At 41.5% G+C, this 27,387-nt stretch overlaps 2 protein-coding genes across 9 annotated transcripts in view; one reads left to right on the plus strand and one right to left on the minus strand.

Annotated features, from left to right (window-relative positions):
• The window catches only part of pde4dip (phosphodiesterase 4D interacting protein), a 47,835-nt gene extending 24,656 nt beyond the window's left edge, over nucleotides 1–23,179 (plus strand). For 3 of the 8 annotated variants that reach the window (XM_058066731.1, XM_058066730.1, XM_058066724.1), the window contains 31 exons: nucleotides 14–196; nucleotides 268–384; nucleotides 474–554; nucleotides 635–735; nucleotides 1,061–1,206; nucleotides 2,924–3,045; nucleotides 4,329–4,462; nucleotides 4,533–4,677; nucleotides 4,744–4,906; nucleotides 5,212–5,328; nucleotides 5,416–5,684; nucleotides 6,833–7,047; nucleotides 7,362–7,479; nucleotides 7,568–7,685; nucleotides 7,777–7,819; nucleotides 9,507–9,745; nucleotides 9,821–9,913; nucleotides 9,990–10,142; nucleotides 10,219–10,479; nucleotides 11,938–12,069; nucleotides 13,283–13,399; nucleotides 13,474–13,642; nucleotides 13,732–13,853; nucleotides 15,198–15,437; nucleotides 15,541–15,642; nucleotides 15,783–16,003; nucleotides 16,195–16,338; nucleotides 16,419–16,557; nucleotides 17,556–17,602; nucleotides 17,873–17,930; nucleotides 20,738–23,179. In XM_058066731.1, the coding sequence (XP_057922714.1) occupies nucleotides 14–196; nucleotides 268–384; nucleotides 474–554; nucleotides 635–735; nucleotides 1,061–1,206; nucleotides 2,924–3,045; nucleotides 4,329–4,462; nucleotides 4,533–4,677; nucleotides 4,744–4,906; nucleotides 5,212–5,328; nucleotides 5,416–5,684; nucleotides 6,833–7,047; nucleotides 7,362–7,479; nucleotides 7,568–7,685; nucleotides 7,777–7,819; nucleotides 9,507–9,745; nucleotides 9,821–9,913; nucleotides 9,990–10,142; nucleotides 10,219–10,479; nucleotides 11,938–12,069; nucleotides 13,283–13,399; nucleotides 13,474–13,642; nucleotides 13,732–13,853; nucleotides 15,198–15,437; nucleotides 15,541–15,642; nucleotides 15,783–16,003; nucleotides 16,195–16,338; nucleotides 16,419–16,557; nucleotides 17,556–17,602; nucleotides 17,873–17,930; nucleotides 20,738–20,844 (4,416 nt within the window). In that variant the 3' untranslated portion in view covers nucleotides 20,845–23,179. The remainder of the gene's footprint in view (nucleotides 1–13; nucleotides 197–267; nucleotides 385–473; nucleotides 555–634; nucleotides 736–1,060; nucleotides 1,207–2,923; nucleotides 3,046–4,328; nucleotides 4,463–4,532; nucleotides 4,678–4,743; nucleotides 4,907–5,211; nucleotides 5,329–5,415; nucleotides 5,685–6,832; nucleotides 7,048–7,361; nucleotides 7,480–7,567; nucleotides 7,686–7,776; nucleotides 7,820–9,506; nucleotides 9,746–9,820; nucleotides 9,914–9,989; nucleotides 10,143–10,218; nucleotides 10,480–11,937; nucleotides 12,070–13,282; nucleotides 13,400–13,473; nucleotides 13,643–13,731; nucleotides 13,854–15,197; nucleotides 15,438–15,540; nucleotides 15,643–15,782; nucleotides 16,004–16,194; nucleotides 16,339–16,418; nucleotides 16,558–17,555; nucleotides 17,603–17,872; nucleotides 17,931–20,737) is intronic. The other 5 variants (XM_058066725.1, XM_058066728.1, XM_058066726.1 and 2 more) reach the window with 5 other exon arrangements.
• A 511-nt stretch (nucleotides 23,180–23,690) lies between these two features.
• On the minus strand, nucleotides 23,691–27,339 carry prkab2 (protein kinase, AMP-activated, beta 2 non-catalytic subunit). Its single transcript, XM_058067054.1, has 8 exons — nucleotides 27,255–27,339; nucleotides 26,553–26,730; nucleotides 26,319–26,476; nucleotides 26,154–26,247; nucleotides 25,038–25,152; nucleotides 24,818–24,951; nucleotides 24,670–24,738; nucleotides 23,691–24,574 (listed from the first exon to the last, which is right to left on the minus strand). The coding sequence occupies exons 2-8, from the start codon at nucleotides 26,709–26,711 to the stop codon at nucleotides 24,497–24,499; spliced, it is 807 nt and encodes a 268-aa protein (XP_057923037.1). The 5' UTR covers nucleotides 26,712–26,730; nucleotides 27,255–27,339; the 3' UTR covers nucleotides 23,691–24,496.
• Between the last annotated feature and the right edge of the window lie 48 nt (nucleotides 27,340–27,387).

The raw sequence follows: 27,387 nt of genomic DNA on the forward strand, positions 1-27,387 counted from the left end.
TCATCCGTCGTAGGACAACTCATACAGGCTGTCTTTAGTGATCGGTGAGCGCACAAACCAGCTCCAGGAGTTGCGCAAGCAGCTGTCACTAAGGGAACAGGAACTGTGTGAGCTGAGACGGGACAAAGACGTGGAGACGGGAGGAGAGATGCAGCGTCTGCAAGGTCTCCTCCGAGAGAAAGAAGCCTTCATCAAGGTATGGTTTTTTTTTTATTTGTTTATATCCTTATTTCCATGTGTAATATCTTCACTGCGTACGTTCATCAGGAGATGATGCAGGACCAAGAAGACGTGATGCTGCAGTCGTCTAAAGAGAGCGAGACAGAGATGAAGGTTCTCCAGGATGAGCTTAAATTAATACTAAAAAAGGAAGGGGAAGCTCAGGTATTCATTTGAATTCGTCTTTGTTAACATGTAATCAGTCTTTTGTGTTATTGTGTTTATCTTGTGCTATTTTTATCCCCTCCTCACAGAAAGAGCTCTCTGCACTACGTATGTCATTGGCCGCTCAGCAGGCTAACGCAGTCTCCCCTACAGAAAGCACTGATCACCAAGTAGGTCGCTGCTTCGTTTACAAAATATCAGTATGTCACCATCGTTCTCGTTCATCACTAACTTTGCGTGCTTTATCCAGCGTGTGCTGGAGCAACTTGTGTCTGAGTACCACAAGCTGAATGGTGCACTGAGGGCTGAGAAGAGATTATACCAGAGCCTCATTCACACAGGCGGTGACAGGTAGGGATGATACTTACAGCAGGTACACCCGCACCTCAATGCAGGATTTTGATCAAGAATTGTACCTTTTTCAAATTTGTTTTTTGTTTATTATGGTGGTTGCAGTTTGCAGGCATGTAGAGTTGCACTTGGCCATAATAAAAGGTGTTTGTATTGTCATGTTGTAGAATAGTTTTGTGCATCATTATACACCATTATAAACATATTTTTAAATGAATACCTCTCCCAAACATATTTTTATATTGACAAGGGCAGAAGTCAGGTCTTGTGTACCTAATAAAGTGTTGAATGATTGACACTTTTTTTCAATTGTGGTCTTTCTTAGCAGCAATTCAGAGAAGACCCTGGCCCTGCACACTCAACTCGACTCTGTTCAAGCACTGCGTGGACAGCTAGAAGAGGTCCTGGCCAGCACTCAGAACATGGCCCTTGAGCTGGAAAGGGCTGTCAAAAGGCAGCCTGACTTAGGAGGTGGGAACGATTGAGTCTCCGGGCCTGCAGGGGGCGCAGTCACCAATGCTGTGTGATGGCTTTGTGTGACCACAGCAGCTTTACTCATTCCAAAACAAAAAGATGTGACCATAGCTTAAATAAGAATAACACAGCAATGTCGCAGAAGCCTGCTAACACTAACCTCAATGGAGTCTTGTTTATTAATATATTATTTGGTGTGTAAATATGTTTTGTATGGTTTTAGAAAACAACTGCCTGCATTTTGCGTTTGAGTGTAAATTGTTCTGTTTTGCCATTTTTGTGTGCTGGCTCTCACCGATGTCATGCTTCCAACCTTAGACACGCAGTGAGGTTTAACTCAGCCCATGCCTTACATAGAGTGCAACATCTCACTACCCGTCATTTGTCTGATGCCATTTTTTTGTCTGCAAGGACGTTCAGTTCAGACCTGTAGAAATCCAAACAAGACTATATCGGCATCATTAGTTGCACAGTTTTAGGTTGCACATATGCATGAGACTTTGTTAGATATGAGATAGTCAACCATCTGTTTAGTAAGATACACTCTCTAGTTGAACTTGACACATTTCTACATATATTCCCCACACCATCTTGGAAGCTCTCTAAACATTCCTTGTCAAAACTTTTGTATTTCAAATGCAACATAATAAATGTGCTGTTTCTTTCAGTTACAAAAAAGCACTTCTCTTTATCCATTTCTCTTTATTGTGTTCATAGGGAATTTGTCCCAACTGAAATCTCCTATTTAGATCCATTATGTACCCACAAGCCTTCCCCTAAATACACCTGGTTCCTACTTCAGACATTTGTAAACCATGAATCAAAGTAGGAAGGGAGATCACATCAAATTTTCTTTCTGTTCTTTTTACCTGCTGCATGAAAATGTGCCATACATTTGATGTCTGCATGACTGTTATTCCCAAACATCATACAAGCAAACCCACCACACAGATAATAAGCCACCATTATGAGCTACTAGCTCGCCCCCAAACTCCGACAATTCATCTCACGTGCACACTTCATCAGGAACCTCAAAGATTCCATGCTCCCACATCATAGGAGTTTTACATGGAAAATATATCTCCTCCTTGGAAGTAAAAACATCCTAATGATGCCATGCTGTACTGATGGTATATATTAATTAGCTATCATTAGGTAAGCAGTACACCTGAACCACCTAATAAGACCTCATAGAACTGTGGCAGTTGTAATTCACAGTTCACTGTAATCACAGTTATTGGAGTTACAAAGTGGCAAAATATCTATATAAAATCCGAGCGTTCTTATCGTTGCAAAGGCTTTGCATTTAAAAAATGATTTGTTAGATAAGGCAGGTGAACTTAATCTTCCCTGGCAGGAAAGCGACACAGTGTCCCCATTGTATAGTTACGTGTAGAGTACTAACACAAACACATTTTATGTCCAGAGCAAGGTCACATAATTCAAAACCTAGCTATGTTTTTCTTCAGGCGGCCTCACTGCTTTTAATGACACACACTGGTCTGTTTGCTCCACCCTGAGTGTGTGTTTTTTGGCCGGCTGGAAAGAGATGACATAACATTTCCCCTCAATCCTGTGACTGCAAGTCAGAGCAGAGCTGTCTGAGTGGCGAGGGTAGAGCTTGGAAACAATATATACAATGTATACAATTGCAGAAATGGGAACAATTCAGGAGACTTCAAGTGTGTGTTAACGTGGTGCTTGTGTTTTCCAGATCTCAGCACTGAAGAGGAGGAGGTAGAGGAGGGGGATGATGAAGACGGCAGCAGCGATGAGTTCACAGACAGCATAGAGGATGATGATAAAGTGACATCCGCCAGTTTTGCTTCAAATCAGGTTTGCTTATGACATTCATTTGCATTTTATTTGTAATATGTAATAATCATTCACTTGGGGTATGGTACTCTGGTGCGGATGGGTTGTATTTTTTAAAGATATTATTATTGATTATTGGTACGGTTCATTTAGTGTCATGGGACTAAAGGTTGCACAGTAAAGAACATATTAATAAGCATAGCAGTTGATTGGACAGCTTCCTTAACATATTGATATATTTCAAAACAAAACCCGCACCCGTATGCTGAATATGCAAATTGTTCTATTTTCTGCTATATTTAACAACTTAGATTTCACCAATTAATTATTCTTTTAAAGAGTGCCATTGTCACACACACACACACACAGGGAGAGACCAAAGCAGAGCGACAACACTATCAATTCATTTTCCTACATCAGGGGTGTCCAAACTATTTTCCAGCAAGGGCTTCATACATAAAAAATCACAAAAATAATAATAATAATAATTGGCCACTGTGATCCATTTTGTGCATTGAAGATGCTAAAAGCAGTCCAGTGTAGGTCAATATATGCTAATTTATCTGAATAAAACATCATTTTAACTTTGTGTTGTAGGTGACAAAGCAAATTATGTACTTTAATATCTAATATGTCTGAATAATAATGAATTCGGTCGAGTGGTTAGCGCGCAGACCTCACAGCTAGGAGAGCAGGGTTCAATTCCACCCTCGGCCATCTCTGTGTGTAGTTTGCATGTTCTCCCCGTGCATGCGTGGGTTTTCTCCGGATACTCCGGTTTCCTCCCACATTCCAAAAACATGCTAGGTTAATTGGCGACTCCAAATTGTCCATAGGTATGAATGTGAGTGTGAATGGTTGTTTGTCTATATGTGCCCTGTGATTGGCTGGCGACCAGTCCAGGGTGTACCCCGCCTCTCGCCCGAAGACAGCTGGGATAGGCTCCAGCACCCCCCGCGACCCTCGTGAGGATAAGCGGTAGAAAATGAATGAATGAATGAATGAAAATGACAAGGACCAATAAAAAAAAAACAACTGAAAATTGTCTTAAAACTTTTGACATATCGCCTTCCTTTTTACTGTCGTTTTAGTCTTTGGTCTTTGTCGTGTTCTCGTATGAGCTGAAGTGAACTGAACCAAGTTCACTTGCAGGCAGAAAGTGACCCATCACTGAAGCGAATTTGGTTCACTTGTTTTTTACAATCCAGGTCCAGATGAACTGTACCAACACAGCAAATACGAGTTCCTTTTAACCGTAACAAACGCATCCTCTGATTATTTTAACAACGAAAGGTGTTTTGCAGGCATCTGAAAGACTCTGTAGACATGAAGGAGGGTTGAGGATGCAGATGGACGTTCAACAGATGCTTGAACTGGAGCTACAAGAAATAAAGTCCCAACTCAAAAGGGAGGGATATACCTCAGTGGAGCAAATGAGGTTTGTATCTACACCAGTGAGAAGTCTCATCACATCTACTTTTCTTGCTAACATTGTGGTTGCTCAAAAGGGGCGCACTGGAGAGCCTTCAGAAGGAGAACCAGTTCCTGAAAGAACACCAGCGAGCGAGTACAGACAATCACAGCCTTGACCATCAGCAGGAAGATGAGGACACTGAAGACGACGAGGAGGAGGACATGGAAGATGATTACAAGGTAACCCATTTTTTAAAGTCATGTGATAATGTCATTGTGTTGGTCTGATTGACCTTTCTGCTGTAGGGGTTTGAGCCTTCAGGGGGTGTCAGCGAGGCAGAGCAGGATCTTCAAGAGCAGTCGTTCCGACTTTGCTCTGAGAATCGAGAGCTGCAGGAAAGGCTGATGGTGTCTGAGGCCACCGTCCAAGCTCAGGCTGAGCAGCTGAAGGACTACAGGGACCTGCTCAGTGAGTGACACCATCACAGGTTTACAGTAGATGTTCTCATGTTCTCATGAGGGTTATGTTCCAGGACCATTAAAATATGGCAAAATAATGTCTATTTTGACACAGTGAGGTGTTGGGGGGGTTGTGTATATTATTGTGTAACCGTCCATTTCAATACCTTTAATGTCTGTGTGGTACAGTTATATTGTGTGTTGCACGTGTTTGTGAAATGTTTGCACATTTGATCAAATATTTGCAGGGTCACGAATGCCGAATGTTGATTCCGTATGTATGATTTCTGTATGATGTCTTTGGTGTCTCTGCAGCGGAGACGTCCGTGCAGCAGGCCAGTAAGCACGTGCAGGTGGATCTGCAGGATCTGGGCTATGAGACTTGTGGTCGAAGTGAAAATGAAGCCGAGAGAGAGGATGCCAGTAGCCCTGGTGACCCATCCTTTATATCTTACTTCAAATATTCTGTTTCTGCTGTGTGCGGCATTCTTTAATCGTACATTTGTTTCAATTCCTTAGAGTTTGACGACCTAGAGATGTGCACATCGCTGTCTCATCAGCAGGATTACGAGAATCTGGGCGGGGGCTGGTACAGGGATAACAGAGGCCCAAGTAACGGGGGTGTCTGTGATGGAATAGGGCCAGAGGGACCTCTGCAGCACCTGGTCCAAGATCTGCGCTCCCAGCTAACCCGCTGCCATAAAGTGATACGCGGGCTTCAGATGCGTGTGCGCTCCATGTCGGCCACAAGCGACTATGCCTCCAGTCTGGAGCGGACCCCCCGCAAGGTACAAATGCTCTCACTCATTCACCCACCCTTACAAGAAGATCTCATGACGTTTGACTTTCTTTCTTTTTTTTCTTAATATTTTTTAATATCTCCCACACCAATCAAAATACAACTCTCCATTATTTACATCTGTATTCAGCTATCTGATCACAAGCCCAAAAGGAGTAGGCTGAAGCAAAAGCTTATTAATGCCTACCCCTTTTTGCAAGATATAATCATGTTCATGCCACAGTCTTGTTTTCCCCTGTTATTCTTATCATTGTAATATTATTATTGTTATTATCATTATCATTATTATCATTATTGTTATAATCTTTATCATTATTACCATCATTATGATCACCATTAATATTACCATTTTCATCATTATAGTTAACAATTTTTTGATTTTTTTTATTATTATTTAATTTTACAGACTTCATTGCTTCTTGTAGAGTGCTGTATCATTCCATCTGTTATTTTCTGAAATCCGCAGTATTTGTGCTTTTATTGTCAATTTATTAGCCCACTTTTTTGTGACATATACATATCATTTTCTGGATTGCATGTGTCTAATCAAGAACTTGAGACTGTGTGTTTTGGTAATGGTAATGGTAATGGTTTTATTTCATTTGAACATGCATCAGATTACAATTGAGTGCATCACATAATCAGTTCACAGTTCCACATGTCAAAAAGGAGTAGGAAGAAGCAAAGCTTATTAAATCCTACCCCTCCATCTGGTACTTTTACAATCAGTAACTGTTACATTTGTTCACTTCCTGCTTTCCATAATACAGTTTAGGTTATTGTTTTTTTTTTTTTTTTTAAATAATGCACCTCGTACCAAAGTACGAGGTGATATGACCATCCAATGACATAATGGGTACCATAGTAAGTGTCAATATAGTGATATATATAGCACATCATGACTGGTTCAAGACTCGTCATCCTTGTATTTAGCAAACATCAACTGCTTGTATTGTTTCTTGAATTGGCTCATCGTTGTGCATTGTTTGAGGTCCTTACTCAATCCATTCCATAGTTTGATTCCACATACTGAAATGCTATGGCTTTTTAACGTAGTCCGAGCATATAAGTGTTTCAAATTTAGTTCTTCCCCGAGATCATATTTCTCCTCATGACGTTTGACTTTCTATTTTGAAGGTAAACTGGGCTTTTGAGATGTCCCCCGCTCAAGGTTGTGTGGAAGAGGATGAAGGCTGGATGTCTGACACCCAGGCAACTTCATCCGGGTCCAAACCTAGTCGGGAGTTGAAGGAGCTGATCGCACGTGTAGCATCGTTGGAGGCACAACTGAAGAGCTCCAAAGTGCAGGAGAAGGGTCAAGCAGATGAAGGGAAATGTGCCACTTGGCCTGGGTGAGTTTAAAATTGAAATCAAGTGTTCCGCTTCTACTGTAAAGCCTGGTCCAGCATGCGATGGCGGGCAGGTGGTGGTTGGTTGAAGGGATGTTTGCAGGTTAAAGGATTTTGTCACAATTATGACAGTGCAGGATGTGCTTCTTGCTGCTATTAAACAGTAAATCAGGATGGATTCATCTAGCAGGGCTAAGCATGTGTGTCAATAATAACATCATTACATTAGAACAATAATTGGGTAAATGATTATAACTGGTGGTGGCCATTAGAAAACATACAGGCATGTCTAATATGACCTCTTGCTCTTATTCCAGGAAGTACAACTCTCTCATCCAGGCACAAGCTCGAGAGCTCTCCCATCTGAGGCAGAGGATGAGAGAAGGCCAAGGAGTCTCCCACATCCTCACCCAACATCTGGGTGACACCACCAAGGTGCCCTTGAAATAAGTCTGCTGCCATACAGATCTTTCATCATAATGTCTACTCGTATGAAATGGGGTCCATTTAATATACACACCAGGCATTTGAGGAGCTGCTGCGGGCCAATGACGTGGACTACTACATGGGTCAGAGTTTTAGAGATCAGTTGGCACAAAGCACTGCGCTGGCTCAACGACTGCTCGCTAAGTTCAGCGGACGTAAGACACGGCACTACTTTATTGTCGTCTAATTTATCCTTCCTAAAAACCCTCACCCTCTTTTTTCATTGCTATGCCTCGTCTCATTTAGGGGCAGAGAGCCACGATGACAAGACGGAACTGCTCGCCATGCAGTGAGTCAGCTTAATTGTGTTTCAAGTGCAATATGAACAAATAATTATATCCGGCATGATAGTATAGTATAACAATAGTTTCACTTTTCATACAAGGACACCTTTGTATTCAGTTTCAAATTTACATTTTGGTTAATCCAAAATGTTTCAGGTGTTTCAGGCCAAATGTCATCAGTGTGAGATTTGGACATATTCATCAAAAAAAAAAAAAAATGTGTTTTTTGTCTTCATCACATCACTAGTTTGCCCCAGCCTCTTGTTGCTAGGCAGACTTTGTATTTACACATTTACACACACAAATGAAGGCTTCAATGGTGATACACTGCATCAACACACATTAAGGTTAGCTCTTTTTGGATGGTCTCTTTACAGCAGGGGGCTCAAACACGCGGCCCGCAGGCCAAATGTGGCCCGCAGGACACTAGCCTGAGGCCCCTGCCTTGATATGAAAGTTTAATGTACTGCGGCCCACGCAAGCTTGATATGGATGCTGTATGGTATCATGTACCCAGAAAAAACTATTACGTTTGATTAATGTTCATGTTAAAGGTTAAATAACTGTTAATAGTTATCCTCCCTATCCGTGTGGAAGTGGTACGTTTTTGGCTTTTTTAAGTTTAAAGGAAATAACTTGGAGGCTACCGTTTAGGTCGCTAGCTCTCTAGTTTGCGAGTTAGCATGTGTCTCAAGACCCTGCAGTTGCGCAATATGTTGTAAATAAAAAGAGTATAAATGTGACTATAGTCGTGTCATGTCTACAGGGCTCTAATAATGCTTTGTTCATTTTAAATCTGAAAAAAATAATTTGTCTACCCACCAACTATATGTGGTTTCTTAAGTTTTTATTGTTTGCTGTTTTATTATTATTATTATATTTATTTATTACTGATTGATCAATTTTCTTTATTCTTGATTTGTTTATTTTTCGTCTTATTTTGTGCAGAAAAATAAAAATTAAGATATTTGAGAACAGTGGAATGTTTTAGCAGCGCTTTTATTGTAGAAAATAAACTTTTTTTTTTGGAAAACCTGATGTGGCCCAGTCTCACCCAGACCCTAGCTCCAGTGGCCCCCAAGTAAATTGAGTTTGAGACCCCTGCTTTACAGCAAATGAAGTTCTCCTGCAGCATTATTACTGCCCGTCCCTTTAGGTTGTAGTTCTTTTTCAAGTCCCACACACTCGATCCCAGTGATTAGAGGGCATGGGAGGGGGAAATCATCATGTGACATGTTGTGACATGCACCAGGACACAGTGAGTAGGCAGAAGGTTGCGGTTAATCCACACATGAACAGCAGGGGCGCGGATCCTCTCCTGTTAAAGCTGAAAAGGCGTTAAGAGGCTCAGTGTTGCTGTGTGGAGGAAATGCGCGTGCATTTTCTATCTACAGCTTGCGGACTTTGCAACTGACAATGGCTCCTCTGTGGAAGTCTATGATTTCTAAGAGCAGTCCCATATACAGGAGCTCTTTGTGGTCTTTTTCTATGAACGATGGAGGAGGTCCATCTAGAGATACGTTCCTTAGTAGGATGCTGCATCACCAACTCAAACAGTAAGAGAGGAAAAAATTGGACATGGATAGAACGAAGAATAGAATATCTAGACATGGATGAATAGAACAGTTGATAGTGGTTTTTATTGTGCCTGCATCTTTATTTTTTTCAATGAATGTAACTCTTCCATTGCAGGCTTAGCAAGGAGCTTCAGCAGAAAGATAAAATCATAGAGTCGCTCCACAACAAGCTGCAGCATCGTCCCGAAACGCCATCCAGCTGCCAAGCCCTCTCTGAGACCACCGACCAATCAGACAGGACCTCTCTGGTGTCTGATGAGTGTCAGACCAACGAAGATGTGGATCTATGCTCCGACTTGGACGCCAGAGAGTATAAGGAGGAGCAACAGCAACTACACGCATCAGAACAAGATGGTAATAAACATCAGACCTTCCTCTTCTTTGAGTCTCTGTCTGTCCTTTCCTTCATTTTCCCTCAACTTATTTCAGCCCCTCCGCCTGTCCCCCCTTCTTTTCCTCGTCGTGGCCCCCTCACGTCATCCCAAAGCTGTCCCAGCAAGCTTTGCTCAGCATCCTTCAGAGGTACACCATTCAGGGTGTGCAAAGTATACCCACCATTTCCTTTCTTCATGTTACTTCCTGTCATTCTCCCCATCAGCCCCTCTCAACAGTGCACCTGTCTCCTCGCCCTTTCTTCCCCCTTGTGACCCTCACTTCTGGGGTACGGAGGTCCCACGTGACCCACAGTCCAAGATGGCTGTTCACCCCGAGTTGGACACACTGTACAAAAAGATGAATGAGCAGATGAGGGGTGAGGGAGCAGGGAGTGTCGCCGTAGTTTGCTGACACACACACATCACACGTTCTTGTGTCTCCTGTGACTACAGGCTTCCCAGGTCTTCATGACAAGCCTCATTTCCCTCCCTCGCCTGGTGCCCACAACCAGTGCGACCTCTCCAACTACGGAAAGCTATCCCATCATGCCTTTCAACAGTACCATCTGGGGGGCGTTCCCCAAGGTCACCTCCTCAAGTCGGACCCAGGTCTTGTGACGGGAGGAGGGACTTTTTGGGATATAGACAACATAACTCAGCCTATTGGGAGCTACTCTGGAGTGGCGGGGCTTCACCTGGGAAATAACCAGACTGGTACACTTGCTTCTATCTATTTACCTATCTATCTATCTGCCTATCTATCAATTTACCTATCTATCAATTTACCTATCTATCAATTTACCTATCTATCTATCTATCTATCTATCTATCTATCTATCTATCTATCTATCTATCTATCTATCTATCTATCTATCTATCTATCTATCTAGCTATCTAGCTATCTAGCTATCTAGCTATCTAGCTATCTAGCTATCTAGCTATCTAGCTATTTAGCTATCTGGTACACTTGCTTCTATCTATTTACCTATCTATATATTTACCTATATAACTATTTACCTATCTATCTATGTACCTATTTATCTATCTACCTATCTATCTATTTACCTATCTATCTATTTACCAATCTGGCTATCTGGCTACCTAGCTATCTATTTACCTAGCTATCTATCTACCTATCTATCTACCTAGCTGTCTATCTACCTACCTATCTATCTATTTACCTATCTGGCTATCTAGCTATCTATTTACCTATCTAGCTATCTACCTATCTATCTATTTACCTAGCTATCTATTTACCTAGCTATCTATCTACCTAGCTATCTATCTACCTAGCTATCTATCTACCTATCTATCTATTTACCAATCTATCTATCTAGCTATCTTGCTATCTATTTACCAATCTAGCTATTTACCTATCTAGCTATCTACCTATTTATCTATCTACCTAGCTATCTATTTACCTACCTATCTATTTACCTATATATTTATCTACCTATCTATCTACCTATCTATCTACATAGCTATCTATTTACCTATCTATCTATTTACCTATCTATCTCTCTCACTCTCTCTCTGCTTAACTTCCTTGATTGGGCAGCAGCATCTTACAAGTGACTTGCCTTTGTAATATTCCATATTAATGTACATATACATATATTTCCTTAAATAAATATACTATAGTTATTTGTAGTCCAAATTATTCATATCCTGCCCGATTTTCTGGCTGGAAATGATACAAAAAGTGATTGTAAGAGTGTCATGACATAAAAAGTTATTTTGAGATATTAATGAGGAAAAACACCTTTTTCATTATTTCATTCTCAATAAATAATCTGCATATATTATTTGGTAATAGTGCGAACACATATTTTGTGGTCCTTGCAGCCAGATGACACCCATTCTGTAAAGAAAAACTAAAAAACTAATACACATTCACTTAAACTCTTGGCAACGATGGGGCTGAAAGATTAAGGAGTATCGGCTGTCACAATTTCTGTCATAAGTAATACATTGTTACTTCTTAATGTGTACTTCAAAATTTGTTCAGGATATGAATAATTTTGACTTTAACTGTATTCTTTTTCTCAATGTTAATAATAAAGTGTACTTGTCAACACTGTTGTTAATATAACTTATTAATAGCGTATTAGTAAATGTATAACATTCATTATTTCAATTCAAATGAGTGGAATCTCAATGTTTGACTTTCAGGGGAGAATTTGATAGAAGAGCACCTGAGGGAGGTCAGGTGTCTCCGTCAGCGTTTGGAAGAGTCCATTAGGACCAACGAGAGGCTCCGGCAGCAGCTGGAAGAGAAACTGGCCAACACCGGGCGTGATGGAGGTACATACTATATGGAGAAAGTGCGGAACCATGCTTCTTATACATTAAAGACATCCAACACAACCCAATTTGAATACTGTGCACGCGACTGCTGATAGATAGCCGCAAATTGACAGCATCCGTCAATATGTGATTTTTGCACAGTTAGTCTGTCTTATTTCTTTTTAAACTGCTTCAGATATGCGTGTTCATTTACATAATCCCCTCAAAAAAACTATTACTGCTAGATATTGTAGCGTATGGAGAGGACCAGTAATAATTATAGTGAGGTGACGAAAGCACTATAGAATAACGCTTGTAATGGTAATGGTAATGGTTTTATTTCATTTGAACATGCATCAGATTACAATTGAGTGCATCCCATAATCAGTTCACAGTTCCACATGTCCAAAAGGAGTAGAAAGAAGCAAAGCTTATTAAATCCTACCCCTCCATCTGGTGCTTACAATCAGTAACTGTTACATTTGTTCACTTCCTGCTTTCCTAATATAGTTTACGTTTTTTTTTAATAATGTACCTCGTACTGAATAGGAGGTGATATGACCATTCAATGACATAATGGGTACCATAGTAACTGTCAATATAGTGATATGTATTTGTTCACTTCCTGCTTTCCATAATACAATTTAATTTTTTTTTGTTTTTTTTAATAATATGTGATATGACCATCCAATGACATAATGTGTACCATAGTAAGTGTCAATATAGTGATATATATAGCACATCATGACTGGTTCAAGACTCTTCATCCTTGTATTTAGCAAACATCAACTGCTTTTATTGTTTCTTGAATTGGCTCATCGTTGTGCATTGTTTGAGGTCCTTACTCAATCCATTCCATAGTTTGATTCCACATACTGAAATGCTATGGCTTTATAATGTAGTCCTAGCATAGAAGTGTTTCAAATTTAGTTCTTCCCTGAGATCATAGTTCTCCTCTCTTGTAGAGAAGTATTGGATGACATTTTTAGGTAATTGGTTGTTTTTAGCCTTCTGCATTATTTTAGCTGTTTGAAGATTAACTATATCTATAAGTTTAAATGTTTGTGATTTTAGAAATAAGGAGTATGTTCTCTGTAGGCGGCATTATGAATTATCCTTACTGACCTTTTTTGCAGTACATTTAGTGAGTGAAGATTGCTTTTATAGTTATTACCCCATATTTCCCCATATGGCTGAGAAGTGTTTTCAATGCCATTTGGTCATTTTCCAGGTGCACCAACAAACATCTACATTCAAGGTCTGGACACAGTGACACAATTGTCTCATGAAATCAGAGTCCTGAAAGAAGAAAACTTGAGTTTACAATCACGTTTGCAAGCCAGTACAGGTAATCCGCATGGAATGTTTAGGATTATTTAGCAGTTTATGCACAAGCCTTTATTGAATGTGGTTTTCTGTCAGACTCGTGCGAAGAGGTGATTGCAGCACGCGTCCGCCTCAAGCAAGCAGAGCTGGAGGCTGAGCAGTGGAAGGAGGAGTTGAGACGACTTCAGTCACACAGCGAAGAGCAGGGACAGCAGATCCACTCCATGAAGCAGGAGAGGCAGGCCAGCCAGGACAGTATCAACAGGTCTGTGTGTACTAAGCTTTGAGGAAAATCTATCTTCCATATGTGCCCTCTTATCTGTAATCTTTATCCGTGTGTGTGTCCGTCCTCAGAGTGCAGCATGAGGTGACTCTCCTGCAGCAGCAGCTGTGTGAAAGCAGGGAGCTCATACACTCCTTGCAGAGCGAACTGCACGTTTACGATCGTGTGTGCTCTGGCATAAAATCCTCCAAAGGTTTGTTTCATTTCTCTCAAATAACTGTTTTTCAATGCACAGTAGATGCTGGCTTTTAGCGTGGCTATGAATGGCTAACCACAGCAAATAATGGATGCACCCATCTTATGAACCTTATGCCTCTCAACATGTTAAATTCAGATTTAGACATAAAGAAATAATTTTAAAAATCGGTATCGGCATCGGCCCCAAAAAAGCCATATCGGTCGATCCCTAGTAAAAAGTATTGTATTTACAAAATGTGCAGTTACACAACATCACAACTTGTCAAAGCATCTTTCTGCGGGAAAATGTGAGTGAATTGACTTGCAAGGCTGCACCCTCTAGTGCAGGGGTCTCAAACTCAATTTACTTGGGGGCCACTGGAGCTCGGGTCTGGGTGAGACTGGGCCACATCAGGTTTTCAAAAAAAAAAAAAATGCATTTATTAAAAACAAAGATTTTTTTAAAACTTCGCTTTGGTTCCAATTTTCTACAAGAAAAGCTCTGATAAAACATTCCACTGTTCTCAAATATCGTACTTTTTATTATTCTACACAAAATAAGATGAAAAATAAATAAACAAATCAAGAATAAAGAAAACCAATCAGTAATAAATAAATGAATATAATAATAATAATAAAACAGAAAATAATAAAAACTTAAGAAATCACATATAGTTGGTGGGTAGACAAATTATTTTTTTCAGATTAAAATGAACAAAGCATTATTAGAGCCCTGTAGACATGACAAAACACGACTATAGTCACATTTATACTCTTTTTATTTACAACATATTGCGCAACTGCAGGGTCTTGAGACACATGCTAACTCGCAAACTAGAGAGCTAGCGACCTAAATGGTAGCCTCCAAGTTATTTCCTTTAAACTTAAATAGCCAGAAACTTACCACTTCCACACGGATAGGGAGGATAACTATTAACAGTTATTTAACCTTTAACATGAACATTAATCAAACGTAATAATTTTTTCTGGGTACATGATACCATACAGCATCCATATCAAACTTGCGCGGGCCGCACTAACATTAAACTTTCAATATCAAGGCGGGGGCCTCAAACTAGTGCCCTGCGGGCCACATTTGGCCAGCAGGCCGCGTGTTTGAGACCCCTGCTCTAGTGGATTCGTAGCTGCAGCAATCTTTTCCCCTGCAGATTGCATCATAAAGACCCTTATAAAAGAGATAATTACCTAAATATGACAAGACTGCTCTGCTTGATTTAAGGACCCACTGCAAAACTGTCTGTCAGATCCCCTGTAGGACATAAGTGCTCATTACCACACGTACAAGAATTCTGACAACTACTGAATAAGTATTATTTCACACTTTATGTTCTGGTTTCAGGGCTCCTGTGTGAGATCCCAGGCCTCCCTGTGGAGCTGGGGGAGCTTCTGGGAGAGGTGAGGAGTCTGCGGGCCCAGCTGCAGACCAGCGTCCAGGAGAGCAGCGCCCTCAAGCAGCTGGAGCTCCACAAGCAGTTGGAGCAAAAGCTGGGCGGCGGCTCCCCACGCACGCCATCCCTCTCGGCCTTCAGCGCCAGCCCTCAGAGAGACAACTTCTATAGGCGACAGTTGCTGCTGCACGGTAATATCTGTGCCGCACTCCCGTGCGGCGACGGTGTGTTTATGTGAGGCTCGGTGTGCTGTGCATCCAAGCCTGGTTTGTGTTGTGTGTGTGTGCTCCGCAGACCCAGCCCCGTCTCCACCTGTCAGGGACATTGGTCTCTTTAACTGTGGATCACCCGGTCCCCCCTACTCAGACCTGGATGACAGCCATAGCACTGCCAACGGTGTGACTTTAACTGCACGGCATGACTGTGGCTTATCTCGTACACAGTTTGCCTGCCACTGCTTTGCTTTATCCACTACTGACCTCCATAAACTTACACTCCAAAAATAATCATCCTTGGTTTGGGTTTATCCCCTCCAGACCCTCTCGACTCCCACTCTGAGCTGGAAGGGGAAGCTCCCGATGGGTCGTTTGCCAACCGCTATGGTCGCCACGCCATCGGTCATGTGGATGACTTCACCGCTCTGCAGCAGCAAGTCCTGGAAGGCCGCAGCGTCGTGCAGCGCATGGAGGCGACTCTGCAAGCGTGGATGAACCCACCCTCACCACTAGGGGGCAGCCACAAACAAAACAATGATCTAGTGAGCGATACTTTGTAAACAAATGTATTGAGTCACTCCAATTAATATTACATTTTTGATTTAAAAAGTCATTTTATATTCATAGATCTATATCTATATATATATTAAAATCTAGAGCCCATATACAGATAGCATCTATCCAATATCATGAGAGATGGATAATGAATTTTTCTGACAATTTCTCCTTCCAGTTCTTGGATTACGGCAGTGCCAAGAGTGTCCTGTCTAACACCAAGACTCTGAGGCAGATTTTGGAAGAGTCCGCGTCTCTGCTGAAGATGTTCTGGAGGGCGGCGCTGCCCAGCACTGACGCCTCCATCCCAAACCTGAAGAAGGTTCGTACATGCAGCGTGAGACATCACTTGACTGGATAAGGAAGAACCCAGAAACATTTCCGTGTTGCTTTTTGACACAGGAGCAATCGATGCAAGAGGAGATCTTGTCGCTGAAGCTGCGCATGTCTGAGCAGGAGGAGGTTCTCAAGGGAACGATACAAAGGCTGAGGAGCACCAGCCGCACCAAGGAGAGCATGGAGCATTTTATAGTGAACCAATGTAAGTCTGGATGACAGTTACATACATGGATAGGAAAACATTGTCATTTATTAAGAAGTATATTATACAACCAGAACCAATGTTGTAATAGCAGTCAGGAGCAAACTGATGTTGTAAACCAGGGGTCACCAACGCCCATGCGCCCACGTGGACCACTTAAGGCGCCCGCGAGGCATCTTCTAAAAATAGCACTGGTCACAAATGATCATTGGTATTTTGTGCTTTCAATTTTGAATCAGAATTGCTTACATTGATGTATTTTTTTAATCGTCTTATAACATTCATTCATTCATTTTCTACCGCTTTTTCCTCACGAGGGTCGCGGGGGGTGCTGGAGCCTATCCCAGCTGTCTTTGGGCGAGAGGTGGGGTACACCCTGGACTGGTCGCCAGCCAATCACAGGGCACATATAGACAAACAACCATTCACACTCACATTCATTTTGGAGTCACCAATTAACCTAGCATGTTTTTGGAATGTGGGAGGAAACCGGGGAGAACATGCAAACTCCACACAGAGATGGCCGAGGGTGGAATCGAACCCCGGTCCTGTGAGGTCTGCGTGCTAACCACTCGACTGCCATGCCGCCCCAAACAAAGGACTTTTTTCACAAAATCACAGAAAGGTGTTCCCTCTGACTTTCAAATATGTGAGCACATAAATAAATGTTTCTTGTTAAAAAAATATGTTTTTGTTAGAATTATTGTGGAAAATAATTAACATTGACATGTGAGCAATCGCTTCACATAGTGTTACTACTACTATTCCTTTTGTTCTCATTACTAAAAAGTGATCCGTGCAGTTTTGTCATTTTGGAAGTTCACCGCAAACAGGTCATGTGGCCCTTCATACTATCCGTGCTCACAAAGTAGCCCTCGGCCTCAAAAAGCTTGGTGACCCCTGTTGTAAACACCAATATGGCAGGTCAACGCATATGAGTGTGCCCTCACAGAAATAAGATAACAATATTTACTCCTCTTTTCACCTTGTTTTGGTAGTGTCAAGGACTCGTGATGTGTTGAAGAAAGCAAGGACAAACTTGGAGGTAATGTAAAAAAAAAAACACCCACACCCATTCTGGTACTGTATATGTTAGTGATCAGTACTGAAATAGTTAGCTTTGCTACTTTTAATTATACTCAGTATCTGATTGGATGCCAAATCAGTGGCATCGCACATCACTAGTATGTGTGATTTATTTCCAATCAGGATGTTCTCCCATGTCGTTAGCGGCGACGTACATATTTGTGACTCCATCACTTTTTGTCTGTTACTTCTTCGTCTCACACTCGTCTCTGCGTGTGAACACTTCCAGAAGAACGAGCTGAGACTCTCCTCTCTAAGCTCCTCCCGCCCCCTCTCTCCCTCTGCTGGTAATTGTCTCGCCAAATAGGTGGAGGCTGTCCCAGATGTTGTTGATTTCGTTTTGGCAGCGGATCTGGGGCAGCTTTTACTTTGATGTGCATTTGTTTGTTTTGGAATCACATCAGCGCTTTAACATCTTATTGCTTTCACCCCATTTAACAACAGCAGTCTTATGACGTTTGATACTTTTTTAGCATGCAAGCTACTCAAATCAATAACCTGCAAAGGAAACAGGATTAAATGTTTCTCTTTTTTTTTTTACCATTTTATATACAGTGAAGAAAATAAGTATTTGAACACCCTGCTATTTTGCTATTTCTCCCACTTAGAAATCATGGAGGGGTCTGAAATTTTCATCGTAGGTGCATGTCCACTGTGAGAGAGATAAACTAAAAAGAAAAATCCAGAAATCACAATGCATGATTTTTTAACAATTTATTTGTGTGATACAGCTGCAAATAAGTATTTGAACACCTGTGTATCATCTAGAATTCTGACCCTGAAAGACCTGTTAGTCTGCCCATTAGAAGTCCACCTGCACTCCATGTATCATCCTGAATCAGATGCACCTGTTTGAGGTCGTTAGCTGCATAAAGACACCTGTCCACCCCATACAATCAGTAAGACTTTAACTTGTAACATGGCGAAGACCAAAGAGCTGTCCAAAGACACCAGAGACAAAATTGTACACCTCCACAAGGCTGGAAAGGGCTACGGAGCAATTACCAAGCAGCTTGGTGAAAAAAGGTCCACTGTTGGAGCTATCATTAGAAAATGGAAGAAGCTAAACATGACGGTCAATCTCAATCGGAGTGGAGCCCCATGCAAGATATCACCTCGTGGGGTCTCAATGATTCTAAGAAAGGTGAGGAATCAGCCCAGAACTACACGACAGGACTTGTTCAATGACCTGAAAAGAGCTGGGACCACCGTTTCCAAGGTTACTGTAGGTAATACACTAAGACGTCATGATGTGAAATCATGCATGGCACGAAAGGTTCCCCTGCTTAAACCAGCACATGTCAAGGCCCGTCTTAAGTTTGCATATGACCATTTGGATGATACAGAGGAGTCATGGGAGAAAGTTTTATGGTCAGATGAGACCAAAATAGAACTTTTTGGTCATAATTCCAATAAGCGTGTTTGGAGGAAGAAGAATGAAGAGTACAATCCGAAGAACACCATCCCTACTGTGAAGCATGGGGGTGGTAGCATCATGCTTTGGGGGTGTTTTTCTGCACATGGGACAGGACGAGTGCACTGCATTAAAGAGAGGATGACTGGGGCCGTGTATTGTGAGATTTTGGGGAACAACCTCCTTCCCTCTGTCAGAGCATTGAAGATGGGTCGTGGCTGGGTCTTCCAACACGACAACGACCCGAAGCACACAGCCAGGAAAACCAAGGAGTGGCTCCGTAAGAAGCATATCAAGGTTCTAGCATGGCCCAGCCAGTCTCCAGACCTGAACCCAATCGAAAATCTTTGGAGGGAGCTCAAACTCCGTGTTTCTCAGCGACAGCCCAGAAACCTGACTGATCTAGAGAAGATCTGTGTGGAGGAGTGGGCCAAGATCCCTCCTGCAGTGTGTGCAAACCTGGTGAAAAACTACAGGAAACGTTTGACCTCTGTAATAGCAAACAAAGGCTACTGTACCAAATATTAACATTCATTTTCTCAGGTGTTCAAATACTTATTTGCAGCTGTATCACACAAATAAATTGTTAAAAAATCATGCATTGTGATTTCTGGATTTTTCTTTTTAGTTTATCTCTCTCACAGTGGACATGCACCTACGATGAAAATTTCAGACCCCTCCATGATTTCTAAGTGGGAGAAATAGCAAAATAGCAGGGTGTTCAAATACTTATTTTCTTCACTGTACATGATGTGATCATGCACTAACAGGTACATCCATGATTATGTGCAATACTTACAGAAACATTACCGGACACAAATATTATAATATAATATTATTATAAAAATAATATATTTGCATGTAACATACAATGTTAACATGACATCAGTCACATTTATAGCAACAACATGCAAGGTTAGCCTTGTTATTAAAAAGCAAAATGATCTAACTAACAGCTGTCCAATCTATCGCTGACAGACTGTATTTTAAGATATGTAGTGAAGCCTGTTTTTTGTCATAGTGGCCATATGCATAGGGCGGGGTCATCTATCTACAGCTGGGTAAAGGTTGCTTCATGTCCACATGAGTAAAAAAACAAGCATGCATGTACTGCATGTTTGCAAATGTGTGGCCTGCGCGCTAACCACCGATCCACCGTGCAGTCTAAATAAGATATTTACATGCATTAATGACCTTCACCAGCAAATACAAAAGATATATATACACAAATGCATGTATGTATAAAAAAAATGGATTTGAAGGCCGTCTGACCATATATTCAAAGAACTGCATCTTCTTCCGTCGTCAATAAATTGAATGTGCAGTTCATCAGGACCAATTCCCGAAGATGGTATTTCTAATTAAAAAGGCCCTTGTAAATTTGACACTTTATAGGCCTCGCTCAGCTGGTAAATAAAGTGTAAATAAGTTGCACTGAGTGGCTTCATGGGCAGATGAAGGTCTGTGTTTGTGCTAGAACTCCTTTTGATGCCTTCAAGCCACATCAGTGACTGACTAAATGGTTCTCAATACTAATCCACTACTCATTGTATGTATACATTATAAAAAAAATTGCTTATCATTCAGCTCAGCACGCCGCCTGCAATCATTCAACTAACACAAGTCAGTGTGATCCTATGGTACAGTCGACCCCAAAACGTGTTTCTTTTGTGCATTCAGCTGAGGAGCCAGGAGGTGGTGCCAGAGAGCGGCCTGCTGATGGCTTTTGGCTAAAGTCAAACCAGCATCCTGCGGCGAGGAAGCGCAGCAGCCAATGCTTGCTTTAGAACCAGCCTCAACGCCACCACTTGTGACCTCCTTGTGTTTCAATAGCCAAGACCTTCCTGATCTGAAGCCTGGCCTTAGACAAAAAAAAAAACAAAAAACACCCCACCCCATAAACTACAATTTTTACGAGTGTATCAGTCAGGCAGTGTGTGACACAGAAGGTGTGTGAAATGTGTATCTGGTGGTTTCAGTGCCAAGCCGATGGAGCTGCTAGAAGATGCTCCAAAATGGCGCATGTTCTTGCAAAGATGGCTGGATAAAGATAAAGTGTTCCGTGCATGTTAAATTGAGGTTTGCGAGAGGAACTCTGCACACATCATACATGTATGTACGGTGTATGTGCGGTGTGTGTGTATGATGAAGGGCAGTTCACTCAACTAACAACTGACAATGTAAAACATAATAGACGAATGTAAGCCTCTTACTTTCATATTTGTGGTGGAAGCTCATCAGCAATCAACCATGCATAAAAAAAACCAGCAAAAGCCTCCATTTTTACTCACCAGCCTCTTTTGTTGGTGCTTCGCTGGCATCAGTCTTACACTAAAGCAACAAGTGCTGCACGAGTGCCGAACTATGTAGTACAAAAAACAGAAGGGAATGGTCATACGAGCATGTGCAATAATGCTGACTATTCAATTTCTCACACTGGAGTGTTGCATGAGTGATTATAATTAAAAAAAAATCTAAGTTATAGAACAGGAGATTGCCATGCCTTGCCAAAGTTTGAACTATACACCAGTGATTCTCAAACAGTGGCACAGGTACCACTAGTGGTACTCAGGAACACTTTTTTTTTTTAAGTTTGAGTGATTTATTAACGGATTAAAGTCAAATTGAATGTTTAACTGCGGGTACAAGCCACATATTTGAAGCTAAACTATTATTGGTGAAGTGGTACTTGGTGTACAAAGTTCGAGAACCACTGTTGTACACTTTAACCTGCCTTAACCATGCGAATGTGCCATCAGCATACACAGGGCTGCTTTGGTTTCTTTCCAATTGTGCGATAATTTCCAGTTTTGGACCAAAACAGACAAAAAAAATGTCACTTTGTTATGCCATTTTGTCTTTGTATTATTATTATTTTTTTTTAACATTCTCATGGCTCGGTCATGTTATAGAACGATGATGCAAACTTTGGCAGGCTAGGTGGGATCATTGTTCTGTACATTTTGGGTTTTCTTTTAATGCTTGTACATTGTGCCATTCATGCTGTACATAACTTGCTTTTTTATTCCGTTTTGTGTGTGGGTGCGTGCATACATACTTACTTTTGCTTTTTTTGCAAAGTTGGAACATTTTGGGGTAGCTGTGCAATAACTTAGATTGATGTTAAACATCACGTGTGTTGCTACCGTGTGTTACTTATATGCAGCGTATGCTTGCAGGAAGCCACTTTGTTTCCTTACATGCCTTTTATGATGCTCTACTTGCCCAATAACAATAGCTACAAATAATTTAGCTTTGCTTGCCTTTAAAGGAAAACTGTACTTTGGAATATTGCCCACCATTCAGTCGTTATAAATATGGGCACATATTTATTTCCCTGTTCTGTGCTTTCTACCGAGAGAAAACAAGTTAGTGTGAGCTAGCTAACAATGCACGTCATGATGCTATAGCCCTAACAATACTGACTTGTACATTAACCAAGCTACAGCAATATTATTGTTATTATAGCGGCTAACACAAAAGCTACTCGTCTCAGTGTCACTCACAGTTATCTGAGAGAAGTCTTGTGCTGGAAGACACAGCCATCCCACTGAGAGCGGACATTATAAGTGTTACGGCAAAATATTACAGTATTACATATTGTCATCAATGTACTGTTAATGGCAGCATGTCTATCAAAGCATTAATTTTTTTAACAGGGTTCATAGTCAAAATAGGTACCTCCCAATGGTGTGCTTCGTTAGCTAGCTCATACTAACTTGTTTTCTTTCATTAGAATGCACAGTAAAGGGTAGAAATATAAAAGTAAAAGAAATAAAAAGTGTAGTCTTTCTTTAAAGTTAGCTTTAGAGCTTCTTCAGTGAGTGAGCGTCCACCTGAAAGCTACCAAAATTGTGAGTGAAGTGATGAATAAAATGACAAAGCCTTATTATTCGTGTTTAAGAGGGGTATCAAAGAGATGTATATAGTGCTAGTGAACTGGTGCAGCTTTTTACATGTGCTGGAAAGACAAAGCTTTGTTTTGCTTAATGAACTAGAAAGCCGATGCAGGACTCATCATATGGATCCTGTCTCTGATGACAGTTAACAGTGTGTTGTTGTGTTGCCAAAAGTATTAGCCATATATTTTTTGGGGAAAGAACCAATAAAATGTTTCAAAAAGAGGCAGTGTTTTAGTGTGTATGCGTTTAAGAAATTTTTTTTTTTACGTTCATGTTATACAGAAACGTAATGCTATACATGAAAAAAAGTTTAAATAACAAAAAAATGTAACACTAAATTCCATTAAATATTTTGTGACTTGCTGCGATTATTTCATTTTTGTGTATGTATACAGTGTACATAGTTAAATTTATATTTGTCGTTTTGACAAATATTTTATTTTTAATTTTATTTTTTACAATTATTTATAGTTTTATTTTATTGATATAGTAGCACCTGGATCTATTTTGAAGACATTTAAGATTTTTTTTTTCAACTGAAAAATGTTACTGGATAATTACTTATAACCAAATGTGGTTCCTTGCCTACAATTTAATATTTGCTGCTTTACATCCTGAAAAAGAAAACTGGTTACTGTATCTATTACACTATTAATACACGGCTAAACACGTTGTTAGAATATACATGTATAATATGAATTACAATACAGAATACCACCAAAAGGCAGGAGTTAATAAAACTTTTCCCTCTTTATTTTTTTTAAACAAATACAACTTTGTGCAAATAATCTCACACTTACAATGGCAAAGCATTGGAAACATTCATAAATGGCTGTAAAATTCAAGTTTTGGTGGGTTTCAGCTCCAAAACACTGACGCCTGTAGACGCTCCTTATGAGCGAGATTCTGCATTTTCTCATTCAAATTAATTTAAAAAAATGACAACAAACAAGAGGAGTCGTTGCTCCCAACACGGCTTCACTTTTCAGATCAAGTTTTGACGTCAAAAACAAAAATGCCGTCTGATTTTGGATGCCTTTTTGTCAATAAATGCTCACATGTAACAGTAGTCTGCCTGAATAAATACAGTAAAAACACGCACACACAGTGAAAGATAACTGCACTGCACTGTCAGACTGCATAGATAAAAAGCTCATTATCAAGAACACAACCTGTTTGAACTCCACATACAGTAAATGACTTATTATTGCACTTGATGCTCGAGCAACGACAACTTTGCAGCTCTTTTTAGTAGTTGAACTGGTCTCGGTCTGCCCTTTGAATTTAACACCAGCATGCATATGGTCACAAAGTGCAGCAAACACACACACACAGTGATTCAGTCGAAGCCACATCGGAGTTGTCCGTTGTTCCATAGCCCTAAATGTAGACAATCGAGGCGCGACGTTGTGATACTTGGCCACGCCCACTGCCATGAATAACCAGTAAACTTGTTTCAAGTGCACAATTTGGCTGAATGTCACCCCCTCCCAACAACAACAACAACAACAACATGCTGCTATCCCAAAGGTGAGGCTTAGATAGGCTTGTACAGCAAAGAGGTCACATATTTCTTCTTGTATCTGTGAGTTGCGCTCAGCACCATGACGCCATCCTACGTGGAAAACACCAAAGGAGAGTGGTTAAAAAAAAAAACCTGAATGACCCTATTATTAACTGGTGTTCTACCACCACTTCATATGTACTCACCTTTATGGAGAGCGCATACAGATGGTTCAGCATCACATGGTTGGGTTCAGGAAGCAGGGCGGGGTCACACTGCCGACCCGAGACGGATGGGCATGTCAGCACACAACACGACAAACACACAACGACCGCCCTCACACGCATAACTTACCGAAATATTTGTGTCTTTGTTGAGTATGACCTGAAGGAGGTGAGGGGGGAGTATGGGCGGAGCTTTGAAGTGCTCCTCTGGTTTGAACGCGTACTGATCCTGACTGTAAGGACCTGGAGGGGAGCTGGACAAATCTTTGAGGAGACGGCAATGCTGTTAGCTGAATAAATAAATATAAACAATAACTAAAGTGACAAAAAAAAACAAAACAAACAAGCACCTGACGTATCAGAGCACTCCAGAGAGTCCACCTGCAGGGCGTCAAACACCTCAAAGTCGGATTTCTTCACCTGGATGAGGTTATTGATTGTACCGAGCTGGCTCGTCACCACCGGCTGAAACACAAAATATGGCGTGCAGCTCGTTTGTTGTCGGCCAGCGACATGCAAGCACCCTTGTGAAGGACTATTGGCCTTCATAATGTTCTAATGGGATTACGGGACTAAACGCTAAGGGACACATCACAAAGAAAAATAATACAAGTTTTGACAATATATAGGGTTGCACGGAGGCCATATAGCAAGGAAACCCAAGTTCGATTCCACCCTCGGGCATCTCTGTGTGAAGTTTGCATGCATGCATGGGTTTTCTCCAGGTACTCCGGTTTCCTTGAACGCTAAGTATACAAAAAGATATGACATGGAGATTTTACCGGTCCAGGGTGCCTCTCGCCCCAAATTCAGCAAAATTAACACTCAAAACATATACCTAAGACATGTACAGTCATGTGGCAATACAGGTTTAAAGTTTCCCCATAATGCATTATTGCGTCTGAGCAAAGCATTCATTGGTGCCTGCTTGGGCGCTGCATTGATATCAGCCTCCCTCTGGGCTCATCTGGCTCTCTCTGGTGGGCAGAAGCAGCATTGCAATGCATTTTGTAAGAATTTGAAAATATATATTTTAAACTTGTATTGGTGGGCGGCACGGCAGTCGAGTGGTTAGAGCGCAGACCTCACAGCTAGGAGACCAGGGTTCAATTCCACCCTTCACCCTCGGCCATCTCATCAGTTTGCATGTTCTCCCTGTGCATGCGTGGGTTTTCTCCGGGTATTCCGGTTTCCTCCCACATTCCAAAAACATGCTAGGTTAATTAGCTAGGTTAATTAGGTATGAATGTGAGTGTGAATGGTTGTTTGTCTATATGTGCCCTGTGATTGGCCGGCGACCAGTCCAGGGTGTACCCCGCCTCTCGCCCGAAGACAGCTGGGATAGGCTCCAGCACCCCCATGAGGATAAGCGGTAGAAAATGAATGAATGACTAGATAATGTATAGCTCAGATACAGCATTTGGATTTGCAGACTGGTTTGAAACTGGAGTCAATATGAAACATACCTCTGAGGGGTCATGCACCCATTGTCCATCCACGAAAAACTTGTACTGATGCTCACCTTCAGGCAAGTCCAGAATTGCTACAAAGTCATTGTGGCTTTGCGTAGAAAAGAAGCAGCATATTAGCTAAAATATAGCAGACACTTTATTATGATGTGGCTTGTTTACCTTTTATTGAGGGGTATCTTAGTGCTCCAGTTATTAAAGGAGCCCGCTATGTAGACCTCCTTGCCCCCTCCAGCCCAGCGGATGACCGTGGGCCGAGCCTGAGGAACAGTTTTCACCAAATCGTCCAAGTCTGGCGTAAATTCCTTCTCTCCTAAAACCTGGAAGAAGAAGTAGAATCCAGGTTTCGAAAGCATGTCTTGTATTAGAAGATGTTCAGCTCCATGATCAGCAAACCTTGGACTCTGGTCCGTATGTGTTGAAGATGTTGGGGTCGTCGGTGCTGTCCACCATCTTGCCGCTGGGCTCGTGGTCCTTGTGACCCCCGGCGCTGTCTGACCGGTGGGCTTTGGCCCCGTGGCGGTCTGCTGAAACCCGGTCGCTTGTGTTGCCCATCTCGACGCACTACTTACACCTCTTAGACAAAAGAGAAGTTAGCGTTAGTTGTTGACATCATGTTCAGGCTGCTCAGCACAACATGGCTGCATTAAGATTAGACTTCATCTCTGTGATCCTTGATGGGATACTGATGGGTACACATGCTGTTATAATCATTTTGACGTGTATAACAACAATGTAGCAGCCTAAATCACGAACAACAACCGGAAAAGGGCAAGTTGCATTGTAATGACGACCAAAGAGTATTTTCGACGGCAATAAAATCAAATCAAATCTTTATTGCTTAGCATTTGACAACACGCCTGTTATGTTTGTGTTTTCAGGGCAAGAAGCAGACAGCCAGTCTGGTATCCTTGCAGTTGTAACCTCCACACATGAAGAGTATTTTTAGCTGCTACTTGAGGCGCCGCTAGCGAAAGCACAGGCTTTGATAAGTCACACCGGCCCCTTTTCTGGTCTTTTTAGTAGCGACAGGCTGAAATATGGAATACAAAAAGGCGACAAAAGTTACAATTATACATAAAACCGCTGCAAACTCACCTCGACACCTGTCCGTGTTGATTTGCCGACTGTTTTCAGTCGAGGACCCTCCTCCTTACCAACTGGTGCTGCCTGCCAACAACGGCGCGCGGGGAGGGACATAATTCAATGACGTCAGGTCCGGTATGAAGGT

The sequence above is a fragment of the Doryrhamphus excisus genome, chromosome 3, assembly GCF_030265055.1.
Source record: "Doryrhamphus excisus isolate RoL2022-K1 chromosome 3, RoL_Dexc_1.0, whole genome shotgun sequence".
Taxonomy (NCBI): Eukaryota; Metazoa; Chordata; class Actinopteri; order Syngnathiformes; family Syngnathidae; genus Doryrhamphus; species Doryrhamphus excisus.

Coding starts and splice junctions, on each gene's coding strand:
- prkab2 (XM_058067054.1), bottom strand. CDS start 26,711: ATGGGCAACACAAGCGACCGGGTTTCAGCAGACCGCCACGGGGCCAAA. Junction 25,153..26,153: donor GGGTGCATGACCCCTCAGAG/GTATGTTTCATA, acceptor TTTGTGTTTCAG/CCGGTGGTGACGAGCCAGCT. Junction 24,739..24,817: donor ACAAAGACACAAATATTTCG/GTAAGTTATGCG, acceptor TCGGGTCGGCAG/TGTGACCCCGCCCTGCTTCC.